The sequence below is a fragment of the Callorhinus ursinus genome, unplaced genomic scaffold (assembly GCF_003265705.2).
Source record: "Callorhinus ursinus isolate GAN/ISIS: 27379988/994484 unplaced genomic scaffold, GSC_fseal_2.0 scaffold73, whole genome shotgun sequence".
Lineage (NCBI taxonomy): Eukaryota > Metazoa > Chordata > Mammalia > Carnivora > Otariidae > Callorhinus > Callorhinus ursinus.
In genome coordinates this window covers 3735625-3762132 of record NW_027397135.1, presented here as the reverse complement: position 1 = coordinate 3762132, position 26508 = coordinate 3735625, and the positions used below count along the sequence as shown (strand labels likewise).

At 45.1% G+C, this 26508-nt stretch overlaps 1 protein-coding gene across 3 annotated transcripts in view; it reads left to right on the top strand.

Annotated features, from left to right (window-relative positions):
* The window catches only part of GLI3 (GLI family zinc finger 3), a 267733-nt gene that overhangs the window by 136987 nt on the left and 104238 nt on the right, over window positions 1-26508 (top strand). For all 3 annotated transcript variants that reach the window (XM_073886897.1, XM_073886896.1, XM_073886898.1), the window contains one exon: window positions 14649-14754. In XM_073886897.1, coding sequence (XP_073742998.1) covers window positions 14649-14754 — 106 coding nt within the window. The remainder of the gene's footprint in view (window positions 1-14648; window positions 14755-26508) is intronic.

The following is a 26508-nucleotide window of genomic DNA, read 5'->3' as shown; positions in this document are numbered from 1 at the left end:
TTGGCATTTGAGGTTTACCAACTTCTTAAAAGCCATGAGTACTAGAATTGCTTAATCTGACCCTGTCCAGCACAACCACAGCATGGGTGAAACCCCAAATTCAAGTGTAATAGGATGACGTCCGTACCGCCCAGACCATTCTTGTTTGATGTTACAGTTTCCTGTTTTGATATGTGTATAAATATATATGGGACGGGCGGCGATAATGGGTATCTGTGTGTTCTTCAGGAAGAAAGAGGGGAGTCCTTCTGTTTTTTAAATATGCTCCCCAGAGGGCTTCCTATGCCCTGGCTCGGCAAGGACAGGTGTGACGAGAACCCCTGAGGTACAGTGGCGTGGGGCCAGCTGGTGACAGGCGAGGGGCTCTCTTTCTGTCTGCAAAGGGGCTCTGAGGCCAGGCTGGGCAGCGAGTGGCCCGAGCGGTCGGGGCTTGCCCGCTGTCCCCCAGGTGGCTTCAGGTTTCTAGGGGCCACTGACCCTCTCCACTGTGGGGTCTCTCACAGCCACCACAGAAGGACGGGCTCTAATCTCACCATCCCTCCCGCAGGCTTTCCAGTGTGCCCCAGCTGTGTGCCAGGAAAGCTGGGATCTTCAGGACACCCCAGCGGGCATCGCGCTCCCGTCCTGGCCCCTGTCCCGGAACTTTCTGCCCGCGTGCGTCCACTAGTTGCCTGCCCGGGCCCCTGTGCTATTCCCAGGCACAACTCTGCAGCTGTTGCAGAAATGAGTATTGTTTCGATGGGGGTGTTGCTTCATTCTTTTAAACTGGGGGTAGCTGCTCACTTTGGTGTGTTCCCGGATGATTTTATTGACTTGAACTTCTGGAAAAAAAAAGGTGTGCCCTCGCGGCCCTGCCTTTTCCAGAGCGGCCCTGTGGCTAATCCTCTAGGGCCCTCAGCCTCCGGGCAGATAATCTCTTTGGGGTTATCTGTTAATTACCAGTGAATGTGTGAAGTATTTGTGAAAGGGCTTTTGAAGTGAGTTCCACGCGCTGCTTCTTGGGCTTGAGCGCCAGGCCCCTGTTTCCCCGGCAGAGGGTTTCGCGGCCCAGCTTGGTTCCCCTCAAGTGCTGGTATTCTCTTGCTAAATTGTTTGCCTTTCTAATGAAGTGAACTGTTTGTTTGACTCTGCAGTGGAAGGTATTTAACCGGGACTAAAGTAAACGTTGGAGACATTCAAATAAGCCATGCATATCTGCTTTGTGAAGGGAAGGAAAACAGTCTGGCCTCGCTCCCCTCCGGGAAGAGTCGTTAAGGAACTGTTGAAATGATAAACGGAGCACAGTGAGCGGATATTGCCGGGCCAGGCTGGGGCTTTTGTGCTGGCCCTGGCGGGCCTGGGAATTCCTCTGCCGGGGCCACAGGGGAGGAGAGAGCCGTTCAAGGCTTGCAGTTAGTAATTGTGATTTATTTATGTGTAGCGGGACTTCTGCTTCATTCAGTCTTGATTAAAACCAGCCAATTAGCCCTCAGGATGGCTGGCGGATGGTGGGGCGACTTTGTTAGCGACCGTGAAGGCTGGCCAGGGAGTATCATGATGGGGGCCAGCCTGCATCCGCCCTGGCCAGGCGTGGTGAGGACCTGCTCCCTGCCGAGCTGGGTCCCCAGTGTCCCCCGGTGTCTGGGAGAAGTCTCAGGTGCTGGGGCGAGCGGACCAGAGGACACGTGGCAGAAATAGGGCCCACCCTATTCCTGCCTCTGGCCCCGGGGAAGAGCTGAGCTCTTGAGTGATAACTGGGTGGATGGAGGAGGAGGCCTTCTAGCTGCTTTAGCCTTCGTCAAAGGGTGAAGCAGCAGGACACCTGTGAGGGGAGGTATGCCTGTACTCAGGAGGAGCAAAGTGATTATTGTAGGGCCTACTGCAAAAAGAAAATGACGGACCCTTGCTCAGAAATTATTACGAATTTCCAGATGGCCGTGGCAGGACATGGAAGCAAGCGGGGGCCTTCTGAGTGGGGGTCTGGGTAATGCACGCAGCTCCCGGGCTCAGCAGTCTGGGGGAGATGCACCTGAGGCCAAGCTTTGTCAGTTCCTACCTGATGCCTTTAACTTCCTGTCTTCTGTCCTCCCTGTTTTCTCATTTGTGAAACACAGTTAGGAAACACTTAACTTCACTGAGATGTGTAATGTCATATTAAAAATATGTGAAATGTTGGGACGCCAGGGTGGCTCGGTTAAGCGTCTGCCTTCAGCTCAGGTCATGATCCCGGGGTCCTGGGATTGAGCCCCCTCATCGGGCTCCTTGCTCAGCGGGAAGCCTGCTTCTCCCTCTTCCACTCCCCCTGCTTGTGTTCCCTCTCTCGCTGTCTCTCTCTCTCTGTCAAATAAATAAATGAAATATTAAAAAAATATATACGTGAAATGTGTTGAGGGTAATCCTTAGCACGGAGTAAGTGCTCAGTGAGCAATAGCTGTTTATTATTTGAATCTTTCTGTGGCTGTAATTTTTTTCCCCTTCTCCCCCAATGGTTGAGCTGACGACCACGTATGGCTAATCTGGAATTTAGGGGATGGAGTTGGGTCATTGCCACAGAACTCACTGAGAAACAAAGACATGGAGAACCCTTCACGTGTCTCATGGTCAGTGAAGGCTTGAGTGCAAGGGCTGAGCCATCAGATGAGGTATGATGTTGAAGATATCTGTGTGAAGAAGTTGACTATTATGGATGTTTACTTAGATGTTGGTATTGAAGGAGAAGCACTTAGAATTAACAATGACCTCTTAAATGTGAGTACTTTAGAAGTTACGAACTACCTTCACCTATGTCTCTTGGCCCCTTGAGCAACTTTGTGGAGTAAATAGGGCTGGGTCTTACCTTATGTTATGGGTAAAAAAAAAATCTATATTATGATTATAGTCATTATTGTCATTTGTTTCTATGTATATCTATAAAATATGGTTTACAATGGGAAGCATTTACAGCTGTGTGGACAGATGGAGAGAAGCCATTTACTGTGGGAAGGATATACCCAGTAGATATTGTCCTACAAAGGCTGCCATGTGCATTCATTATTCAGTGTGCTGAATATTTGGCCTTCTGATTTTGAACAAGGGGAGATTGAGTGGGAAGGATGGCTTTTCTAAAATTTCCTACAGAAAGCGTACTAGAGATTGTGCTCCAAGACGACCAGTAGATTATCATCAATTTGGTCAGTTTCATGGAATCAATTACTAAACCCATGCTTTGTTCTAAATACATTGAGATTCTCAAACTATCATTCTTTGGGTCTTTATTAACACTTAACAAACAGCAAAGGGTGAGAAGCAGCCTTGCTGTCAAGAAGTGTGTCTAGACTTGCTGACAAGTGGAAACTCATTGAAAAAAGTGCAGGTTACAGTCATCTTTGGAAGGGTGTGTCCACTGTTACTGGAAGTGATACATGTCTGTGTATTAAGGCCATAGTCCCTAGGGCTCTAGGTGTACACAGGTGTAGATATGGACCCCAGAAGTAGATCACCTTCTCTGTCCTCGGGGGCCCATGGGAAGAACGAATGAACATCATTGAATTTAGACACCTGCTAAGTATAGTTTGTTAAGACAGGGTCCCACACAGTTGGTCTAGAAACCAGGGTCACTTTGGGAAGAGGGAAGAGAGGACTCAGATGTAGATCACATTGAGAGCCTCGGCCTTTTTAGACAAAGGTGAGCTGCCACCACATCCTGGTGGAGGGCCCGGGGGAGAACAGGCCAGTTGGCACGCCTTTGAGACAGTGTATCTCTCAAGGATCACTGCAGAGGTTGGAGGTAGGATGCAGGCCAGTGGTCCGTGGGCAGTCCTGGGAGCAGTAGGGGAAGTGGGCAGGCAACCCTGGGCTTCAGGGAGCTATGGGCAGCGAGCCCAAAGCCCCTGCCCAGTGAAAGCGATCTCAAGACCATTGGCCTCTCCAGAGAGAAGTGTCCCTGACAGTGCCCAGCTGAATAGACTAGAAGGTTTGTTGACATCCCAATTTATCTATCATTACCCCAGTCCTAAAATGGAATGCCGGCAATTTGAATTGCTGTTGGGTGTTTTGGAGCAGTTAACTTGTCTGGACTGTAGGATGGCCTCTGGTTCTCTGTAGACACGGTGAGGTGTTCTACCAGAAGTTTGGGTGCTCAGGGCGAGGCTCCTCTTGCCTGCAGGACAGTTTAGACATCCAAGGGCATTACCGTGAGAGCAGGTACTCCAGGAGATGGCAAAACAGAGACAATCTGAAATGTATTTAGCATCCCAAAAGGAATTAGGCTAAGAATCAAGAGAAAGTCAGATAAGATGGTGGCGAAAGTGAAGGGCAGCCAGTAAGAGAGGAAGTCCCAGTGTGAATCTGGGGGAGTGGACCTTGGAGTTGTTCTGAATCCCATGTGGGCAGTTCTGGGGCTTTTTATCTGCACAGCCAGGAATTGGAGAGGAAAGAGTAATACAAGAAAAATGAAGAATGGTTTAGTAGTTCCTTACATTCTCATGAGCCAAAAAATGTGAAGGAGATTTTTTTTTGTACCCTAGCAGCAGTGGATTCTCCCCGTTCTCTCTGACTTCCTTGCTCATCCTGGCAAGAAAATCACTTTGCGGGCTTTATTATTTTATAGTCATGGTGAGAGGAGCCCTTAAAATAAACTCTTTCCTTAAAGGCTTTATGTGTTCCTGCTTCATGAGGCTTCATAGACAGTGAGAAGTCAGGGTTTAAGGGACAGGAAAGTGGAGGCTTTCAGGGTTCCCGGTGTGCAATAAATGTGCTGGAATTTCAATGGATTCCAAAGGCATAACAATAATAGCATTAAGAACAGGCCAGGGCCTTTGATGTTATTGACAAAAAGAGGGAGAGTGTGGGCGAGGGGGCGCCTGTCATTTGTGTCCTGAGCTTTTAAACTTTTGACCTCCAACCTTTTGTGTCAAAGAGCTTTTTTCCATATGGGTGTTAGCCTGCTCAAGTATCCCGAATTCACTGAAGCATCAACATTTTCTTGGCGGGAAAGGGCATTCGGTGTCTTGGAAAAGGTCCAGAGTGGGGAGGTTATTGCTGATCGCCCACCATTGTCTTCCCAGGCTGGGGGGCGGCAGGGTGGGTTTGGATGGTGGCTTCACTTACCCACATGAAGTGACTGGCCTTGTGGCAGGCAGCGGGCAGCCTCGCAGGGCTGGAGGATGAGCGGCAGAGCTATGGTGAAGCCCTGCGTGCGCAGGCATCTCTTGGGACTGGCCCCGTGTGTGTTCGGAATGTGGGAGGGCACCTGGAATCCTGCACAGGGAGGATTCCAAAGAGATGGCAGGGCAGCTATTGCTGGAGGCCTGTGGGGTGATGGGGAGTCCTGCAGCGCCCGCGTGGGAGACTGGCCTGGTCCACTGCTGCCATCCCATGCCTCAGTTTCCTTCCTAGTCTTCCCTGTGCCCTTCGCCATTCCTGTAGTAAACATTTAGTGGGTTCCTACAAGGATAGGTGTGCCTCTCCTGGGCCTGGAAAGGAAAGTAGACAGTCCTGATCTGACAGCGGGCCAGGACAGGGATGCCCGGAATGACCACAGAACAGAGTAAGCGCCTCTCTTCTTCATGGGTGTTCATCTGCCCCAGCCATGCTTACAGCTCAGTCTTGAGTCATCTTATACTTGTGCGAGGGAGAGCGCTTAAGGAGGAACACCAGGGCCCTCTGAGAGCTTTGAGTCTAGTGGGAGAAGAGATGGGGGAGTGCGTGGAGGTGTGGACGGAGTCACACAGGTTGTCCATGGTGCTCTCACACAACCCGAATGATGGAGAAGGGAAGAAGGAGCAAGTGTTCCCTCTGGGTCCCTAGCAGGACTGACCAGGTGGCATTTGCATGAGTCTTGAAGACAGTAAAAGTTGAGTAGGAGGGAGTTCATTCTCCACCGAGGGGACACCAGAGACAATGAGCGGCTGCACACGGGAGCACTGACATGGGGATGCTGCCTGGTTGTTGGGGGCCTTGACTGCCCATCGGAGGTTGCGTTGCATTGGGAAGGTGATACTGGGCCACTGCAGACCCGGGGAGCAGGGAGGGACATGGCCAGTCTAAGTTACAAGAATATAAGTCTGGAGAATACAGTTTAGATAAGAAATGATAGAAAGCCTGAACTCTGGCAGCCTCAAGTAGAGCCTCAGAGGGCTGGCTTTGGAGTGAAAAAGACACTGGTGTGCCATGTTTTCCTGCATTTGCCTGAGCAAGGGCCGTCACCATTGCTCTCCAGTGAAAGAACGGGCGGACTCATCATACCTGTTCCTAGGGTTATCAGGAGACATAAGTGAGGTCATGAGTCTAAAAGACTTAGTACAGTACCTGACATGGGTTAAAGTACTCATACTTGTGACTGTTTCTATCTTTATTAGTAATTACTGTTAATGAGGTAAACCTTGAAAGACCTTTGGTTACTGATTGATGGGAACTGGAAATGGCGTGGCCAGTGGAGTTTAAAGAGGAGAGAATAAAAAGTCTCTCTCTTTTTTTTAAAAGATTTTATTTTTATTTATTTGACAGAGAGAGAGCATAAGCAGGGGGAGCAGAAGGCAGAGGGAGAAGCAGGCTCCCCACTGAGCAGGGAGCCCGATGCGGGGCTCGATCCCAGGGCCCAGGGATCATGACCAGAGCTGAAGGCAGTTGCTTAACAGACTCAGCCACCCAGTTGCCCCCAAAAGTCTCTCTTTTTAATTAAAGATTTATTTATTTGAGAGAGCGAGAGCATGATCGGGGGGGAGGGGCAAAGGAAGAGGTTGAATCCCAAGCAGACTTCCCGCTGAGCGTGGAGCCCGAGGCAGGGCTCCATCGTTGGACTCTGAAATCTTGACCTGAGCTGAAATCAAGAGTCGGACACTCAACTGACTGAGCCACCAGGCACCCCAAAAATCTACTCTTCACCAGTTTCTTGTCTGATACTGAACCGAATGAATATGTGCCTCATTTATTTCTCATTGGCTGCAAAGACGCCAGCCAGCATACCCCTGAGGTCACTGCTGGTTTTCTACTGTCATCAAAATATTTCTCACGTGGACTTGGATGAGTGGCCTCATTCTGTACCGTGGGACTCCGCAGACACAGGTAACTCCCTGATGCTCTGAGCATCAGCCCCGTCAGTCTCTGTCCAGGTCGGGCTGGGGTTCCTCATGCCCCCTGCTTCAGAAGCAGGATTGAGACTCCAGTAGGGCTTCACGGTGCCTGGAATCTGCCACCTCCAGCGTGCTCTGCCAGCCCAATAGAGAGAGCCCCTCTTTGGGTCACAAGGCCTTAGTTTTATGCAGCTTTGGGTAGATCATTTAATTTTCTGAGCAGATAGTGGAAGTGTCCCTTCTTAACTCTCTAGATTGTCATGATAATAGGAAATAAAAAGAAACAAGACTCAGGGGAATAATAATAAAGCTTTGGAAATGATTCTTGGGGTTGCCAAGAGCATCCCATGAGGAAATGTGTATTGAGTTTTATAAAATATAAAGCATTGTATTCCTTTGCTATCACGTTTCACTACCTGCTTCTGCTAATTTTGCAACACTGAAAAAGTGTTTGGGAGCTCTTTTTTGAGTAGATTTGATTTGGATAGGAAACAACTTCTAGACCTTACCTTTGTTGACTAGTGGTTGGCTTACTAACTAAACCAGGCAACCTCTGAGTCCACTGTGTTTCCAAGGCCTCTGTAGTTAGATCCGAGATACCGAACACTTTTCCTGCAAACATTTCATCCTCTGCTTTCATGTTATCAGCATTAAGAATCGTACTGCAGATTTTTGGAGCTATGAATTTGGCTTTTGAATTGTGCTGTACCAAAAAATGGTCATTGATATAAGACTTTGTGATTAGTAATCAATTCCCATCTCTTAATTTCCAAGCTTACTAGTGTCACTGGAAATACACCATTAGTGTATTTCAAAGTAAATGGGTTTGCCACTCTTAGATGTAGTGAATCCTTATATGTTGTCATGTGATTTCCCCCAGAGAATTCTGCAGTTTAAGTAAAATCGCTGTGAACCTTCTCTCATTTCTCTGTGCTGCCTTTTCTTCTGTTTACTTTTTCTCTCTATCCTGGCAGGAAAGCTAGAGACAACAAAAATGTCATGGATGCACATATATGGGATCATAGGCAAGACACATTTCAGAGACTGGGTGGAAGGATTCCTTTGGTTGGCCAGTAGATAGATGTGGTCTATTTCCATCATTGGGAATCTAGGGGATGAGATTTTTAGCAGAGAAATGTGCAAAGGCTTGCTGATGAAGGAAGTTAGAAGGAACCAAAAAGGGGAGAGATCAATTGTTTGTTCACTACCCATGACACATTCAAGGTGGTAAAGGCAGAGGGCTATTTGTCATTTTCTTTTGGAAATACGTAGTTATGTTTGTTAAGGAACATGGTATGGATGGATTATGGTATGACCAGAGTGTAGTGCTGGATAGCATTTAGGTCTAAAATATTAATTAATTTAATATGCCTACGTGCTTGCACGGAAGAAACGATAGAAAGATTGTTGTTTGCGTAGTGGGAAATGCCCATGGAAATTTACACATTCAGGAATGCCAGAAATAAAATTTATTGGGTTTTAATAGCATAGTTTTTGTTGTTATTTAGCTTTCTATGGGGGTGCCTGTGTGGCTCAGTTGGTTGAGTGTCTGCCTTTGGCTCAGGTCACTATCTCCAGGTCCTGAGATTGAACTCCACATCGGGCTCCCTGCTCTGAGGGGAGTCTGCTTGTCCCTTTCCCTCTGCGCCCCCCCCCTTGTGCTGTCTCTCTCTCTCTCTCAAATAAATAAAATCTTTAAAAAAAATAATTAGCCTTCTATGAAACTTTGTGTATATTTTACTTAATTTATAAGGAAACTTAAATTTGCAAGTGTTAAATGATTATTGCCATTATTTGCTAAATTTATAGTCAGTTTCATCCATCAACTTGCCTATCCTAGAATTTGTTTAGGATAGGTTTTGCCAAAATCACAGGATAAGTATCCCTTTTCAGAATAATTATTAGTATGAACACATCTGTAAAGATATTTTTTAAATGACACAGATTAGTATCTAAGTACTTTACATATGTAGTGCTATCAGTCAAAAACTACATGGATAGGAAAGAAAAAAATCTGTGGGTGGTTTTTCTGAAAGGTAAGAATTTCAGAAAAGTACTTTATTGTGGTGCTCTAGGACACGCAGTTTCTTCAAATGGTTTTCTGTAAAAGGCCAGGCAATAAATATGTCAAACCTTGTGGACCATGTGTTCTCTGTCATAACTAGTCAACTCTGTCGCTGTTGTGTGGAAGCAGACGTAAGCAGTTTGTAAGCAAAAGAGCATGCGTGTCTTTTAATAAAACTTTATTGACAAACACTGGCCCACACACAGTAGTTTGCAGATCCCTCCCGTAGCATATTCTTTCCAAGTAAGGCTGCTGCCGTGGTATAAAGTAACAAAATAATAGATCTTTTTTTTTTTTTTTTTAAGTGCAAGACATCTATAGATTTCTCGAGTATATTAGAACCAGTTTCTTAAAACTTGCGCCATGCTACAGAGGGTCTTATAAACGCTAATGATACTGGAGATGTTTTTCAGTTCTGTGCCACAAGCATGTGAGACCGCAAAGAAGATTCCTCATGCGCCGTGGGGTGAGTCCACCGGATGTTCAAGTCAGTCCACTGGGTGGTGTCTCCCTCAGGCCACCGAGGCCTGGCAGAGGTCTCGCAGGGACTGAGGTGATGACTGGGGATGCCCAGGGCGGAAGAGGCAGAGACAAGACCCCTGGTGACTCTTCCCCATCTCCCTGAAGGGGGAAGGGTCTCTCTCGCTCTCCCTTTCTCTGGCTTGAGACCTCTCATTCGATAGCCACCAGGTGATTATTTTGGTTCTGGTATAGTGGCTGGTGGCCACATTGGGATTTTAATGATATTTCTGCTGACAACAGGTGATTGAGTGACTTTGAGGGGCTTGGACATTCCTATGGGCAGGGTTTTGCCCTAATGACAGGAAAAATAATCTCTAGTTATGGTCTCGGATAAGTTCCAAAGTGAGTGCACAGATGACTTCAGTCTTTAAATTAGCCAGGAGAACTTGGACCCTCAAGTACCCTCTGTGAATTATACTCCTTTAGGGCACGAAATGAGCCAACTTTGATCTCTCTTTTTTAAACTGCAATTTTTATATGGAAATTTCATACCTTAAAAGACAGGTTTCCAGAGTGGCTTCTAAGAGATCTTCTAGCCCGAGGATACTAAAACTATTTCTTGGGAGAAAGATGCAACCGAAGATAAATCTCCAAGTGTCTTTCTCTGGGTATAGCTTTTACGATCAACCCAGGCTGTTGCGAAGAGACCTCGAGATCAATGCTTCTCATTCCTAATGAGACCCTTAATGCGTACCGTGATGACAGCCAGCATGAAATCGAACACTGACAACTATACCCAGCACAAATATTTTTACTATGCATTTCAGCTTAAACACGTGTCAAGCCAATTACATATTTATGGGGTTTAAAGGCTATTCCACTGAAGCCTCGGATAATATGCACTCTTCAAATCTCTGGTTAGTACAAGAGGAATTTGGTCTAATAGTCAAGCCTCTTGCAAGTATGCAATAAATCATCTTTGCAACCATAAGCATGTACAGTTGACTGCTTACCACGGCTCCGCAGCCTCACCCCCACCTGGTAGAATTTTAATTCCCTCAGTAAAATTGATTCTACCAGTTCTGCACATTATTCTCCCCGTCTTCCATTTAGCCCATTAGTTTGCTGACAGTAGAGTACACAGCACTTAGCAGCTGGTTTGTGGAACCATCAGTCAGGAAATTGTATGATAAATAGGAGGTAGCCAGGTTTAGTGGCACTTCCTTCTGCTTCAGCAGTTTTCTCCTGACTTTGGAAAAGTCATCACGCGGTGTTTTGTCAAGGGCCCGAGCAGGAGAGGGCTGCGGTGCGGCATCTTTCTGCACACATCCACTTGAGTTATGATGTTCCACAGCTGCGCTGCTTGTGTGTAAATAGACACCCGCGCGGTGGTTAATTATGGTGGCTGCTAGCGACACGCGCCTGTTCTTGTCGTGTGGGTTTTCTTGGACAGCTCCTTGGGCCCGTGATGGAATATGCTGCCGATCTTCCACATACAAACGACAGGCCAAGATGCAAGGAAAGCACCCAGCTTTGGAGGATTTGGGTACTTTTTTCTGTGGGAGCAATGTGTGAGGGTTAATGTCATGCGATGGTACAGATGGGACGGGATAGAATCGTTCTCTCTCTCTCTTTTTTTTTTATTCTTCGTTTATACCGTGAAGCCGTGCTCAGGCATGTCTCGAAGTGCAGGAGGGGTGTTGCAGTGCGTTTTTCCGGAAGGTAGCTCAGGAGCTGTGGTCTCCACTGATCACGGACGCACCAGGAAGAGTTGTTTGCGCAGACTTCATCAGTCCAAGAGAACTTATTTCAGGCTGCATCAGGAGGGAAGCAAATAGAAAGAGTAAAATGCTTAAACTAAGACCAGATGTGTATGCTCCAATCAGATCAATCCCGTTAATTTTTGTTCTTTATTTACCCTAATTCCAGAATGCAGAATCCACAGATTTCCTTAGGACATAAATAAACACATACTCTCAGTCAGAATGAACTTTAAAGCTCACAAGACATCAGACGCAACAGTGAGGAAGGACTATGAATGTCCCAATAATTGCGCCTTCCGTTTTCCTCTCAAATTGTTTTTGCAGTGCGTGGTCATTTTCTCTTTCATTCTGAAAGGAGAGAGGGCAAGAATAAGAGTGAATTAAAATCTTGTAAAAATACCTTCTCGTTAAAGTGAAAAGGTGGCGGTGCCTTTTAAATGTCCATGACAGCTCTCCAGGTTTTCTTAGGGAGGAGATTTTTATGCTGCTCGGGTGCACTCTTGATTTTATAGGATCAACAGGTCGGTCTTTCCCTGTGTGCACATAATCAGCGCAACATCATGATCAAAACTCAAACGACGAGAAGGGGTGTTACTTCCTGGTTGTATGAGGCAGATACTGAAAGTGGAATAAATTCACACATTTTGAGCCCCTTGTATATGAAAAATGTGGATTTGTGCCTTGTTGTAATTCATTGTTGAACCCACCTAGAGAAAAGCAGATACGATTGACACCCACTTATCTGGTGGAGAGAATTAAATCACACAGACCACAGCCAAGAGCCAGGAAGGGAAGATGTGAAAAGATCTTCCAACTCCGATGTGTTTGTCACAATGTCCCTCAAAACGGCCCTGGAAAATATGTGGGAGAAACCCTCAGGAGGTGGGTCAGACTTTATGAATGCTTGACTGAAACACAGTGCTCGTGGCCTTATTTCTCTGACTTCCAAGAGCAGATGGACGTGAACTAAGTTTGAAGTCCACGGGAAGCAAGCGTGTTCACGTGAGCAGCGACCACTGAAGGAGCCACCCCGGCGTCTGGTGGCCATCCCCCTCACCCTGGACTCAAATCTGACACATTGAGGCCTGGTTCAAAATTCAAAATCTGGAAATATTTACTGAACGTGTGTCAGACTTTCAAACTAGTGAAAAAGATTACTCCACTCAATTGTAGGTTGTTTTAGGAAGGATGAATAATTTTCGTCGAAAATGGTTAAGTGAAATTGGACATTTTGGCTCTGCAGGATGACTGACTCACGGGACGCCCAGACTGAATTTGACAGCAGTGCTGGATCAACTTTCAAACTTAGCATGCCAGCCATCAAGATTTGCATTACAAAAGATGCCAACATCCTTTAATATTAAGTCCTAAGCAGTGCACTTAAAATAGAATTGATTTTTTTCTTGTGTGGAATTTATACAGTGTATATTGTGGCAAGTGATGAGGTGGTTGGAAATCCTTCACCCGTTCAGTTTCCAGCATGGCTGTTCTTGGTAGTATCACAGTGACTAGCCGGGCCCCACAATGATTCCTCTTCTCCCTCCTTTATCTTACCAGCAGCCCTGGATACAGTCAGAAAGCCTTTTTGTTACGACATTCCTCTCCCAGTCCTAGAGGTTTTCCAAGAAAGGTTCTACATCTGGTGGACCCATAGCTTCGGGCACTGCCTTGGTTCTGTCAATGCGGTGTCAATAGTTTTTCACTCTTATTTTATTTATTTTCCTCCTAACCTTACTGGTCGATTCTCAAAGGAAGGAAGCAAGGGCAAAGTTCGAACAAGGGAAGTAAGATTTCATAATTTTTTTTAAAAAAAACTTGTTATGTTGACATTCTAAAAGATGCTTGTTGAAGAAAATTTAGGAGAAAGAGAAATGTATAGGGAGGAAAAGGAAAAACACCTGAATTCCACACACACACACACACACACACCACTCAGACATGGGGACGTGTGCACATCCATGGTGCGGGGGTGGGTCACGCCTGGTCCGTGTTTGGCACAGCCCCTCACCCCCACCTGGAGGTTCTGTGTCCCTTCTTCCAGATGCAACTCAGAACCCGTTTGCAGGGCCTCATTTAGATCGTCTGTACTACCGTCTACCTCAGGTCTAGCAAAACCTTCAGACTTTTAGAAAACGCTGGAAGCCCTCCTGAGGCGCCTTTGGTGTGCACATCAATCCCTGGGACTCTTTTCGGGCAATAGCAGCAGGATGGCTTCATGCGTGTGTGGAAGGCAGTATGTGAAGAGAGGCTTCGGCGTATATGCTGTAATGCAAGGCTCACGGCCGTGGAGCCATACCTTCACTCCGTCCCTTTGCTTCCTAAAACTTGGGGAGAAACTTGGGATCAACCAAGCTTCTCATGTTAAAATCTGGCAAAATTCTCTTCAGGTTTTTACAGTGGATCACTATTTAGAAAAAAAAACAAAAACAAAAACCTTGATGTTCAGATTTGTCAGAGACGGTCCGCTTAAGTTACTCTAGTCAGTGGAGTTGAGGAACTATCTGAGGTAGCACACACATAGGAGGAGCCCAGGGAACGCTAACCCCAGCCTGAGCCCAACAGGGGGAGGCCAGTCTGGGTCCAAGGTGAATGTCAGGGTGGGGGCCTTCCTTTGCTCCCAGCCTTCCCCTGTCAGTGTGAGAGGGTCTGCTCACCTCCTCCAGCCCCGTTAGCCCATTTCTCTGACTAACCTGTAGATTTGCTGTCCTTGTGCTTGTGTCAGGACTGTGGAGGCCTGACCCAGGACAGGAAGGAGGGGAGTGTGCATTTGAATGTTAAAATCGTGTGTGTGTGTGTGTGTGTGTGTGTGTGTGTGTGTACCATGCATATCTATGACAGCAGACATACATGTATATAATAGACCCATGGATTCTAGCAGGGACTTTAAAAAAAAGACTTTCTTTTATGAAGCATCATGGATATGAGAGAAACAAAACTAGTATTTATATTACATCTTTGTCTAAATTTCCATTGACAGTACAATTATAGAAGGAAATGTGTGTCTTGAAATCTGTTTCTTTTGCTTTTGTCGCTCCCTTTACCCTTCCCTTCAGGATGGGACATGCCTTATTCCCCTTTCTTGTTTTTCCGTGTGGGTTGTCACAGCATTCCTCACCCCCATGTCCTTGGGGGCACAGGTACGAGGTGCTTGGTCATACTTCTGGGGTCCCCTGTGGCCTCCTAATGAACTTGGAAGAGTGTTTCCACAGATTCTCGAAAGTGGACCGGGCCTACATTGTGAAGGCAGAAGCGCGGTGTGGTGTCAGGGGCTGGGATTCTGTTTCAGAGCGTTCCTTTTATACATGCTGGATTTTCTTTCTGTTTCAGACCCTTCTCATCTCTTTCCTGCATTCCACCCTCCCGTACCAATCGATGCAAGACATCATGAGGGGCGTTACCATTATGACCCGTCTCCAATTCCTCCACTGCATGTGTAAGTAGTAAAACTTTACCCCTTAACGAAGCAGAACCGAGCACGAGCTCTTCCTGTCCCACGACGTTTTGTTAACGGTGAGCCTCCCGGGCTTTGAAGATGTGGTAGGAGTGTAAGATTTACTTTTGAAATATGGCAAGCCTGTCTGTTCCTGGACTCACTGAAGCAGATCCCCATTGCTTCCTGAAGAATGCCTGTCACACTAGGTGGCTGGCAAGTATTCACTATATATTTTGCTGATGTGTGTTCTGTGGGCTGTAAATACTAAATTAAACAGTCGAGGTCTAATGGAAACTTACCCCTCAGAGAATATGTATCTGGGAGAGATTGGGTTTGAAGTTTTTCATGCTAATGTTCCCGTTACCCGGAAGTCCTTCCTGTCCCAGCGAGCACAACGAATTGTCATGAAATTTTCATGGTGAATTTTCAGGGCCCCCATGGTGTGCACGGCGACAGGGACTTGATTGATGGAACTGTCTCCCAAACAGAATGGCACCCATGATCAAGTGCGTGATTTACACAAAGATAAAGGGAAAGAATGATGGTGATCACGTACATTAGAAAAGAAAGCAGAGCATTTTGTGGAAACAAATATTATCTCACCCAGGTTGGGGGTAAAAAGAGTAGCAGACTTCCACACTAAGGTGATATTCTCTTATCGTCATGTCCGGAGGACCGTCTGGAACTGTAATTACTGGAGCCAGCGTCTGGGAGGGGCCACCCTTTCCTCATGGCCTTGATGTATACATTTAGTCAGATCTGGTAATCACCCTGCATTCTGAGACAGTAAAGTTAGAAAAGCACAAATAATACTTTGAAGAATAATGCTGGTTATTTAGATGGTAGATTGTGTCTCCATGGCCATTAGTTAAGCTGTGTAATTACGTATATGCCAAAGAAAAATGAAGTTGTTTTAAAACAAGTCTTCCTCTGTGAACAGAATTAATTGATATTAACAGCCGTAACTACATGCCCACGTACACATATAATATTTTACCAACAGTTTTTTGGATCCATCCCCCATTATTGAATTGTAATTTCAGAGCAGATTTGCCTGGAGGTAAGTAATAAATCTGTGTTGCAGACTTCCATGAGCATTAAAGGAGAAGTGGGTATTTATAGAGAGGGAATACAGAAACTTGTGACTTACTCTTTGATTTTTCACTGGAACACAAGGAAGTGTTCACAGGGTTCTGAAGCCTGCTAAAAATATACTCAAATAAAACCATGAGGCCAGTTAAAAACCCGTATACCAAAAGGGAAGGACATTCCAAATTCAGGCTGAAACCTGCCGTGTAATTCACCCCTGTGGTATGGAGGCTTTGCGGGGCAGATGGGCCCACAAAGGTCCTCGACGAGGCTCTGCCCCGTGGTACAGAGCCAGCAAGGACCAGACCAGCTTTGGAGATGCACATGGCTGATTCCTCCCAGACTCCAGTCTCTGTGACGTGGTAATTTAAATCAGATTTTCTGTGGAATTTCAGAGTTCTTTGTGCTTCCCAAAATCCTGTTACAGAGAAACTTCCCCAAAAAATGAGTTTATATGATCGAATGACCTAGTTCCTATGGGTTCATTACAGTTTGCCTTGTTATTAAATGCAAATATGAATTTAACTGTTAAAAATCCCAAGTCTTGGTTCTTTGGCAGAATACAACAATAGCAAGCCCTCATGTAGCCCACACATTGTATTCTGGGCCCTGATCACTGTACCTTCAGTATTAGCTCACCTGTGATAAAGACACCACAAGATGAGGCAGGTCAAGTTTGGAAAGTCCTGGGGGTTAGGGGTTACATTTCAGGTATGACTGCTGAGCTGGAATTTTTATAGGTTTTAGGGACTTCCTGCTTTTCCGGCCAGGCCTTCGGGTACTTTCACACAATTGACTAAATGGTTCTCTAGCTGCCTAAATGGACTGTTACCAAAATTCACAATGTCAGGCTAGTCGACCATCCCGAGGCCCACAGGAGAGTCCTGGAGGCTTCGGAGCATCATTGCCGTGGGCAGAGCGTAGTGAGGAGGTGGGCCTGCGGCCCCCCAGGACTGCTAGCCCTAGGAGGGTTGTAGGTGGAGAACCTGGGCTTTGCACTTGGCTCCAGGAGGGTACGGCCCATCTCTCCCGTGCGCCTTTGTAACAGGACATTCTCTCCGCATCGCCCTCAGTGGCCCTCCCTTGCTGCATGGCCAACTTCTGCTTCAACTCCTCATCCTCAAGGCCTAATTCAAACATCATTTCTGCTGGTGTTTCCGAGGCTGTTCCTCGGAGCACCCCACGTGAGCCTTCACTGTGGTGCATACCCCCTTTCCTGGTGGTTTCCTGCTCGTTGGCCGGCAGTGCCCAGCACCCGGCTAGGCCCCTTGGAAAACGTTGTCCATCGGGAGACTGGATGAGCAGGACAGCTCCAATCCCCCCACGCTTGCTTTATTTACACTTACCTGTTCTGGGAACTCTGCTAACCTACTCTTGCGTGGAGCGGTTTCATCCCCTGGAAATGTGGTTTTCTTCCTTACCGGACTCTCCAAATTGCAGGAGGAGTTCAATGAAGTCCTAAAAGTGTGAGCAGTCTTCCGAGTCCCGGGCTCTAAACAAGTGCTGGGAGTTAGCATTCGAGGCAGTGGGGGCCCAAGAAACACTGGCCTCGCTCAATCACGAACCCCTTCCTTGCTTTTGCACCTTCTGAGGTGCTGCTAGGAGTAGACGCCTGTGATCATTTTGGGAGCGGAGGGTCATCTGGGCCAGGATGGTTTCATTGCTGAAATCTAGACATCTTTGCTGAGCCATAAAGCAGTATCCTGGAAAAGTAAAATGGTTTTATCTAGAACTCAGGTTCCAAAACGCTCTCTCTGTAACTGTCTTCTAGAAAATGAGATCAAGTGAGCTTACAGAGTTTTTAGGATAAACACTTTTAATTATACCAAGACAAAATTGGGGGATATTCTCATTATTTTGTACACATAATTGTCCTTCTGGTGCCAGGTTTAAAAACAAAATTATAAGTCTCTTGAAAACGGGATTTGTGTTGATGATGGAAGTACCGGCAGATCTCTGTTTAGAAGGATGGCAGGAACTGTGATAATTAAGCTATCATATCCTATCATTAAAGATTCTGTTGAAAGAGGTTTATAAATTGCTTCTCTTTTTAGATAAACCACCCTATATTAAGGCATCAACGATATGGTGCAGAATTAAATTAAAATCTCATAAAATGAAATATGTTCCGTATTAGCCGTTTGACACTTAATTTGCCTCTGAATGAGTAGAGGAAATCACAAATTAACCTGCCTTTGTTTTTCCAACCATGGCTTATTAGGTGTTAGAACAACTACAATTACAGCCTAATAATAACCACCAGGGCTTATAAATATGTACGGAAATGTGTACGTTTGTGTTAAAGAACCCAGCTTGTTAAATGCAGTGCCTTTAAAAGCTTACCCTGCCTCTGTCTCTCGGGGCATTACCCACAGTGCCTGGTCAGGCAGTGTAGACAGAGCATAGAAACTCACATTGTTTGAAGCGTCCTGGAAATAATAGTAGAATTTCTTAGTATTTCCTTTCTTAACTCAAAATCATGACTTTAGATTCACGGGCTTACAGGTGGGACGGTGGGATGTAGGCATCTTCTTTTCCTGAGTTGTCACGGAAAGGTTGTCCTAGAAAGTGTAAGATTCCTGCATTATGTTCATTTAATTCAAGTAGCTTGGAAATGAAGAAACACTGGAGGTGGGGAATTTTCCCTTTTTCTTCTGAAAGTTACTCTCTACTGACTTCACCAGGACCTGTGCCCAAAAGATAAATTGAAATGTCTCTCACTCTCTCAAATCCTTTGCCCTGACCACAGAGTCTGTGTGGAAGCCATACAGAAAAGTGCAATGTTTTGGAAAAATATCAGTGAGTACACTTACTTAGATTATTGAGATTTTTTTTTTTTTTTTTTTGGAGCATTCATGACAGAACCTGAATGTGTATCCAGAGTGGAGCAGATTTTTCCTGCCTGGTCTTCTCTGTATCCCATGCCTTGCATTGCTCAGTTCTGCATAACTCTAGGAGGCATTATTGTATTCTGTGGGGGTGCACAGTGCTCTTGAGGCTAAAACGTACTGCTTGTTTTCAGATTTCACTTGGAAATTGAGACAATTGCCATATTACGCTCCCCTCCCTCATAGTACAGTTATATGTTCCAAGTGACTACTTTCGCCTTAATGAAGAAAGTACTCTTTCTCTTGCATTTTGAGTGTGGGCTTTTTAAAAAAAAAAATTAGTGTCTGAATCCATTTAACGAAGCTCGCTTTTAAAAACTAGACTTAGAGTATTCGTAAATACCCAAATTATAAAGTTTTAAATTCTGCCTTTAGTCTGGATTTTCTCTTGGAAGAAATGTCTGTCTTGTACCCCCAACTTTTTGGAGCCACAGTTTTCTCATTTATGGACCCATATGAATTGAATTTCAGACAGTCCATTTGCTTCATACTGAACTTTGCAATTCATTTTCCAGAGCAGGATCCTTAGTTACTAACCCATTATGATCATTCAAGCCCCACAGACCTTCTTGCCAGCTGAGCCGAGAGCAGCCCGTGTCTGGAGCTGGGGATGTGAACAGGGTTGCGCCCCCAGCCAGCAGTGACAGAGGGTGTGACCCTTCACCATCCACTTCACTCATTCGTCCCAGAAAACCAGCTTCACCTTTTCTCTCTTGGGGGAAGTGAGTGCTTGGGTTCTGTCTTATTCAGCAACTCTTTATTCTCTTACTTGAGTCAATGTGGCTCTTTCCGGGGCCGCCCGAGTCCCTGGAATGATTCCACCTAACTAAGGAGAGGTGCTCTTCCTACTGAAAGTGGTCCACGGCTTGGCCCTTGGAGAGAGGACTCCATGCACAGCAGGTCACTTGTGTTAGCTGTGGAGGGCACTGGAAATAAGGAAGGCTTTGCTCCATGATTATGATGGCCTTTTAGGGATGAGAGCAGGAAGATGAGTAGCAAGTTTGGAGCATGAATAAATACATTTCTTTCCAGAGAGAAGAGGTCGAAGAAAAGACATGTTATTATGATAAAAGCTTAGACAAAGGAGGGCTAAGTAGCTGGCCAGTACTGCTCTTCTGTGTCCTTCCCTCATTTCTTCCCACCCTCCCTGAATTCCCCACCTTGCATGCTGTACAAAGTACTGTACCTATTGGGAGCTCATACAGTAGTCATTCAAAAGCAGCCTTCAGCCTAACTGTCTACTTACAACTTTGTGTTGGGCCCATACACATAATAGTGGTTTCATTCTTTTCATTCCCTTCAGTAAAATACAGAGGTTGAGCAAAACCTTGTATTTGTATCTGGGGGTATACCCAGTCTGGAAGATTTGAAGAGAACAATTTAAAATTAACAAAGGAAAGTCCCTTTTTCCCTTCAGTGCTCTACCATAACCCTTATTAGGACAGGTGAAGTGTAGTGACAGATTCCATCAAATGACTAGAGCTAATATAGGCAAACAGTCACACCGCCCTCCCCCACCAAAAAAAAAAAAAAAAAAGAAGAAGAAGAAGAATAGAAAAGATGCATAATTGTATTTCTTGAGTACAAAGATCATCTGTGTGGGTTTTTCTTGAATTTGCTGGGCCAAATCCACACCATACACATAGTAGCTCCTAAATCAATTATTTTCAGGAATGATAATGAGCTGTTCCTCTTAGGCCACTGCAGGATCACGGCCAACACCTGTCCTTTGCTTTTGTTTGTTTACTGTTTTTAGAGCATATCACCTTTATGCCAACAAGTCTAGCACACTTAGAACTCAAAATCAAAAGCTTAATAAGTTAATACTTATATTATAGTACCTCTCGTGATGTCTGATGCCTTCCCTGATATTAAACCGGTTACTGGTTGTAAAAGGCCAAAGTTACCTTATTTGACATTTATTACTGATTCCCAGGCTCTTTATGTGGAAATAAAGTTAATGAAACTAGCAGTGTTCAATGGAAAACCTAAAAAGAAGAGCAAAATTTCAAAACTAAGGGGAAAAAAAAGACATGAATAGACAGTGCAACGTGAGAAAATATATAGCGACCATACCTTTTATGTGACATTTGTGAGTATTTAACTATGGGCGAGGCACAGTTTTAGAGACTTTACATAATTATCTCACGTTAAACTTAGAGCGGTGCTATGAAGGAGTCATCACGACCAGCCTCGTTCTAAAGATACGGAGGCCTTGACGCAGGGAGGTTACACAGCTTGGGAGTAAGTCGTGCCCCAGACATCCCTCCCGCCAGCCCTATTACACTTGACTTTCATCCTCTGCTTGTGAAAATCAGCACTGCACACTTACTGGTCTGCACCTGCTGGATGAGCACAAACAATTGTAACAACACCCGATGGGAAGTTCTCAGTGTCACCGGCTGTCCGTGTCTTATGCAGATTTCTAAGGTAGGAAATATGGCAGTGTGAAGAGCCATAAATAAGCCTTCTGACCTAATAAACCTATCCAGAGCCAGCAAACTTAGATACACATCAGTGTTTGCTGCCGTCGAATTTGTGAAACCAAATGACTGGACGGAGTACATATCCAGCCAGAGGGAGAGCGGGTTGGTAAATTACGATGTGTCAACTTGGTAAGCCTGTTGGGCAATCCTCAACGGGCGCATTTGGAGAAGAACGGATCAAAACGTGGGAAAATAATGATCGGTGATTATAGCGGTATATTCTACAGAACATAAGCCATGTTGGACCAGGTCATAACATGTGTCTGCCTGGAACCTTCTTCCTTCCAAGCCCCGTGGCTTGCTCCCTCACTTCATACACTTCCCACCACTGATGTCTCCTTATCAGAGAGGTCTTCTGTGAAGACTGTCTAATGGAGTTTGGCAAACTACCGCATATGAGCCTAGTACAGCCCAAGGCCTGTTTCTGTGAATAAAGTTTTATTGGAACACAGTGACCGTCCCTTGTTTACTCTTGTCTCTGGCGGCTTTAGCAATCCAGGGCCTGGTTGAACTGGGTACCTGAGACAGAACATGGCCCGCAAAGCCTAAAAGATAAACTTTGCCAACGCCGACCTAAAATAACGCCTTCTTTCCAGCCCTACTCTTTGTCTCCTTTTTCTGCTTTATTTTTCTTTCTTTTTTAATAAGCAAATGCCATGTACCGTATTTTCCACTCTTAGACTTTCCTACTGCTAATCCCAACATTTTTCATTGCATATCCTGTCCAGTTCAAAAAAGAAAATAACTCTTATTGTCTGGTTATCATTCCTCAGGCTTAACTGAAAAAATGTAAAGCCTGCCTGATTTTCAGGAACTACTTTAGGCCTACAGCCGTGGTTCCCTGTGTAAGTATGAAAACGTGCGTGAGTTTCAGTTCCTCAACTTTCAAAATTTTCATGAGCCGGCAGCATAAATTCGGACCAACCGCTACACACTTTACTTTGCATTAAGAAATGAGCATGAAATAAAGTATATCAAAGGGCATCACACTTATTTCTGTCTTGCAGGATTTCTAATGACTGAAATACTGAATTCGGTCATCGGCTACGGAGAAAGCAGGCCCTAATTACGGTGCATATTCACAGAGTCTGAGCGGCCGCTTCTTGGATAAAATTCCTGTGTTCTTTGTGCTGTGCTCAGCAGTCAGGTCCGGGAGCAGATATTGACTGGAGGTATTCACGGTCACTGAACCGGAAGCCGCCGGCTCTATAGAGCCTGCTGTCAAACCTGTTGCAGGGGCCTGGGGGGTACTGGACTGTAACAGACTTTTTTTCTCTGAGTACAATGCTTCCACTCATGTTAAGCCTGGCTTCAAAGAAAACAGAAATTTACTGCCACGGTTTTATTTATTTTTCAACATATGTGTTTGAGAAAATTGAACTTTAACAGCATTTGTCCCAAAGGGAAGACACTTTGGGGTGAGTCTCGTGGGATGATGACCGGCCAAACGGAAGGGGCCAGCAGCTCTTCCTATGCGGTCCTCTCTCCTTCGCTTAGGTAACAGAACCCGCTTTTTCCGACTAAACAAAGACATGCCATTTCCTATAGCAGCACAGCACGCTGAGTTCATTTCAGACCTTTCCCCAGGGGAAGAAAGGCCCATGACACAGGCGTGCCTGTCATTCATTTCTTTTTGTTACTGTCGCACCCCCCATCCCTGCTCCCAGCGAAATTCATACATCAAAAAATAAAATGGGCGCAGACTTGTTTCCAGAAACCTGCTCGCTCACTTTCTGAATCCTAAGCAACAAATTAGCTAGATTTGTGCATCTTTGGTGATGCGAGGGAACTAAGCACACTAAAAGGAATTAGCAGGGACAAGGTCAGTTTAGAAACGCATCCTCTGAGTCCTAAAGAAGGGCTGTCTGGGCAGCACGTTCATTAGATCACTGTATTGAAAAGAACTCTGAAAAGCAAAATCTTGACCATTTTTAGTCTTTGTGTGATCTTTGTGAAAGACAAGTCAGATTCGTAAAGGCATCATTGGAATGCACCTGGGTAAAAATTAACGAGTTGGTCCCATGGCTTACGTTGCCGTGCTTTCCTCCTTCGCTAACCCAGCTGAGTTGGTGATGGTGCATTGGTTTTTGTAAGTCTGGTGTTTAGAAAAACGTCAGGTGCAATGCTAGACCTCTCCCCTGCACCTCTGCCTTTCCCCTCCTTTCTGTCTCTGTTTCTCTCCACACACACAGAGGAAGAAAAGAATGTAGAGAAAAGGGTAAGAGATGGCAGAAACAGCCTTTAGGGCATTTGAGTGCATGGCCAGGAAAGAAAAAAAAATAAAGGTCTGTAATCTAAACCCCTAGATTCTCTGAAATCCAGTCACTTAATATTCTGGGTTATGTATCCTCTCCCATGTTTATAAGTTATAGATATTTAAAACTTTCTTAGGTAGCTTCGGAGAGATTACAGATTCCTTAAAAAGTTCTTGGGTGGGACCGCTCAAAGGGAATAGGGAGTTTCGCTTCCATCTGACAATCTAAACTAGTACCAAAATGCATTGTGTGTCTGTAGAATTGCAACTGAAGGAATTCTTTTAGAGGTTCACCTCTGAGAAGCCTGCAGCACTAGTCAGTAGTCTTACCTGTGAACTGCTCCTAAGGGACCCCAACCTCACCAGGCCCCAGGCCCCGTCAACCCCATGTAGTCAGAGCTCTGCCTGAAGGAATTACGTTAACCCCGTGCACACAAAGTGATCCCTAGGGCCTGACAAGGCTAATGTATGTCTCCTGACGCCTGGGAAAGAATTAGGCCCTAACCAGAGAACCACCAATCCTTTTCTCACTACGTTCAAGTAGTATCCAAATTTTGCCAAGTTCATCAGAAATGAACAGCGTCTCTATTATAGGGGGCTGGCAGGGGGGAGGCGTTGGCAGCTAAATGACCTGCCTCATTTGCAAAACAAATCACCAAAGCATGTTGCTTGAATATGATTTCCATTTTTAAGAGAGAGTCCAAAGAAAGCCTTCCGGGCTTACTAAAATGCTTCTTGCCTCTATTCAATGGAGTCATTGGCTCCCCCATAGAACAAAATTCCCATATTCCTAGCCTACTTTGTTTTCAACATAAACCATGCACACCAGTGAAAGTTTTCAGACACAAATTCAAAATTGTCAATCAGTAACAAAGGCTATGAGAGCTCTAAAAGGGGCTCTGATTTTAAAAGGTTTCTCATATCATATTTGCCTGGTATAGAACAGATTAATCTTAGAATTACAGTTGGCCCTTGAACAATGTGGGGGTTAGGGGCACTGACCCCCCCTACCGACTGCAATCAAAAATCCGTGTATAACTGTTGACTCCCTGAAGACCTAATTGCTAACTGGCCTGTGGTTGACCAGAAGCCTTAACAATAACATAAACAGTTAACACGTATTTTTTATGTTGTGTGTGTTATATACTGTATTCTTACAGTGAAATAAACTAGAGAAAAGAAAATGCTACTAAGAAAATCATAAGAGAAAATATGTTTACAGTACTGTTTTACCCAAAAAATCTGGGTGTAAGTGAATGTGCACATCTCAAACCTGGATTGTTCAAGTCAACTCTATTTTGGAATATACTATTTATGTTACCTAATATGTTTATTGGATTTATTTATTTAAAGTAAATATTCTACGTATTTCATTATTTTACTATACAAATCATATATATTCTGTATTATATGCACACACACAGCTCACTTCTGTCCCTTTTCCGTGTAGTACTTTCAGTTTGTCCTTGGGATTAGTCCACCATGATCTTCCATTTTCCATCTTAATGGAAGTAGTCAAGAGGGGAAGAGAAGGTCAGTCTAAAGTATTTTAATCTTGTTTTAATGATCAAAATCTGGTCACCTCAGACTGGATTTCAGGATGCAGTGATACACATGTATTGAGATACACAGGTATTGAGAGACCAACAATCTAAGTCAACGTTACAGTGGAAATCGGGAATGGTGGGGGTGGAGGCTGGAAGCAGGGGTCCAAAATCCTGGAAAAGGCAGCTCGAAGCCTCTGGAGGGCTTCTCTCCGAGTCGGAGAAAGTCCTATGCTGTCCGTGCAAGAGGATTTTCTACGTGGAATCCTTGAGCATGTCGCAAGTCTGTCTTCATCCTCTAGAATGGGGCTCGCAGGCTATGTGGGTCTGAGCTGGCAGCTCATGAGCCGGCGAAGGCCCTCCTGTGATCTGGAGAACAGTCAGAAGGTATGTTGCACCATATGGAATTTGGGCTAATCTCCCCGCCGTGCCCCGTCTTTTGACCCAGGCAGACATAGGACTTTTCAGTTATTTTGCTTATTGTTGTCTGCTGTTTCTCCATTTGTTGGGAGGAGGGAGGTATGTGGAAGCTGAATTGCAAGGCATGAGAAGTGGAGTCTACCCCCCCTCCAAGTGTATCGGAAAGAAACATCCTTCTTGGTCTGTTTGCTTTGCAAGGGCGTTCTTTGATGAGGCCTTTGTCCGAGGTCCCCACTGAAGGCTCAGTGTACTCAAGCTTTAGAAAAGGCTATTGGCCCTTCTTTGTTTTCTTTGTTGAACTGTTTATTTTGCTTTCTTCCCACGAGGTTTCCTGGCCTTGCTCTGACAACGCTTTTCTGCATGAATTACATTCCTCGGAGCCACAAGTCTCCAGATTCTTCCAGCCCATTTGACTCCGGCCTGTGTGATTAGTCCATCGGTTCAACCTGCCGTGGGTCTCTGCCAAGCAGGGTGCTTACTAAGTGCCCCTCCCATGAAGACCTAAAGACACTGGTCGCCTCATTAGTGAGAGGGTGGTGCGGCCCTCCGGGGTATCTTCATTGCCGCTGTTGAACCATCACTAGGTTTAAAATCACTGCCTAAAATCCTGGTCATTTGGTTTCCTTTCAGTGTGAGGCTGTTGAAGGAGGTAGTTCAGGCAGTTCAGGGCACGGCGTTCGTGCCCCATTCAGTGACAGAAATCGTCCTGTGTAGGGGAGCGCTGGAGAGCCCGTTAGCATCATTTAAGTTAAATTTACATTTTGAAGGAATTTCATAATCATTTGCATAAAATGCATTTACATCTGTGCAGAAATAATGAACAACAACAATAAAAATTACTCAGATATCTTAATCCTGGCCATTATATTTTCTTGTGCAATAGAGGTCATTTTCTGAAGTACGGTTTATGACTGAGACAGAGACGAACAATTAGCAGACTTACAAATTATGGTTTTTAAACCTCTGTTAATAAAGATTAAACATTTGTTTAATGAGTTATACCTTCATTACAGGTAATGGTAAAACACTGTGATACCACTGAACAAAATTCAGCTCTCTTAAAAACGAAATTC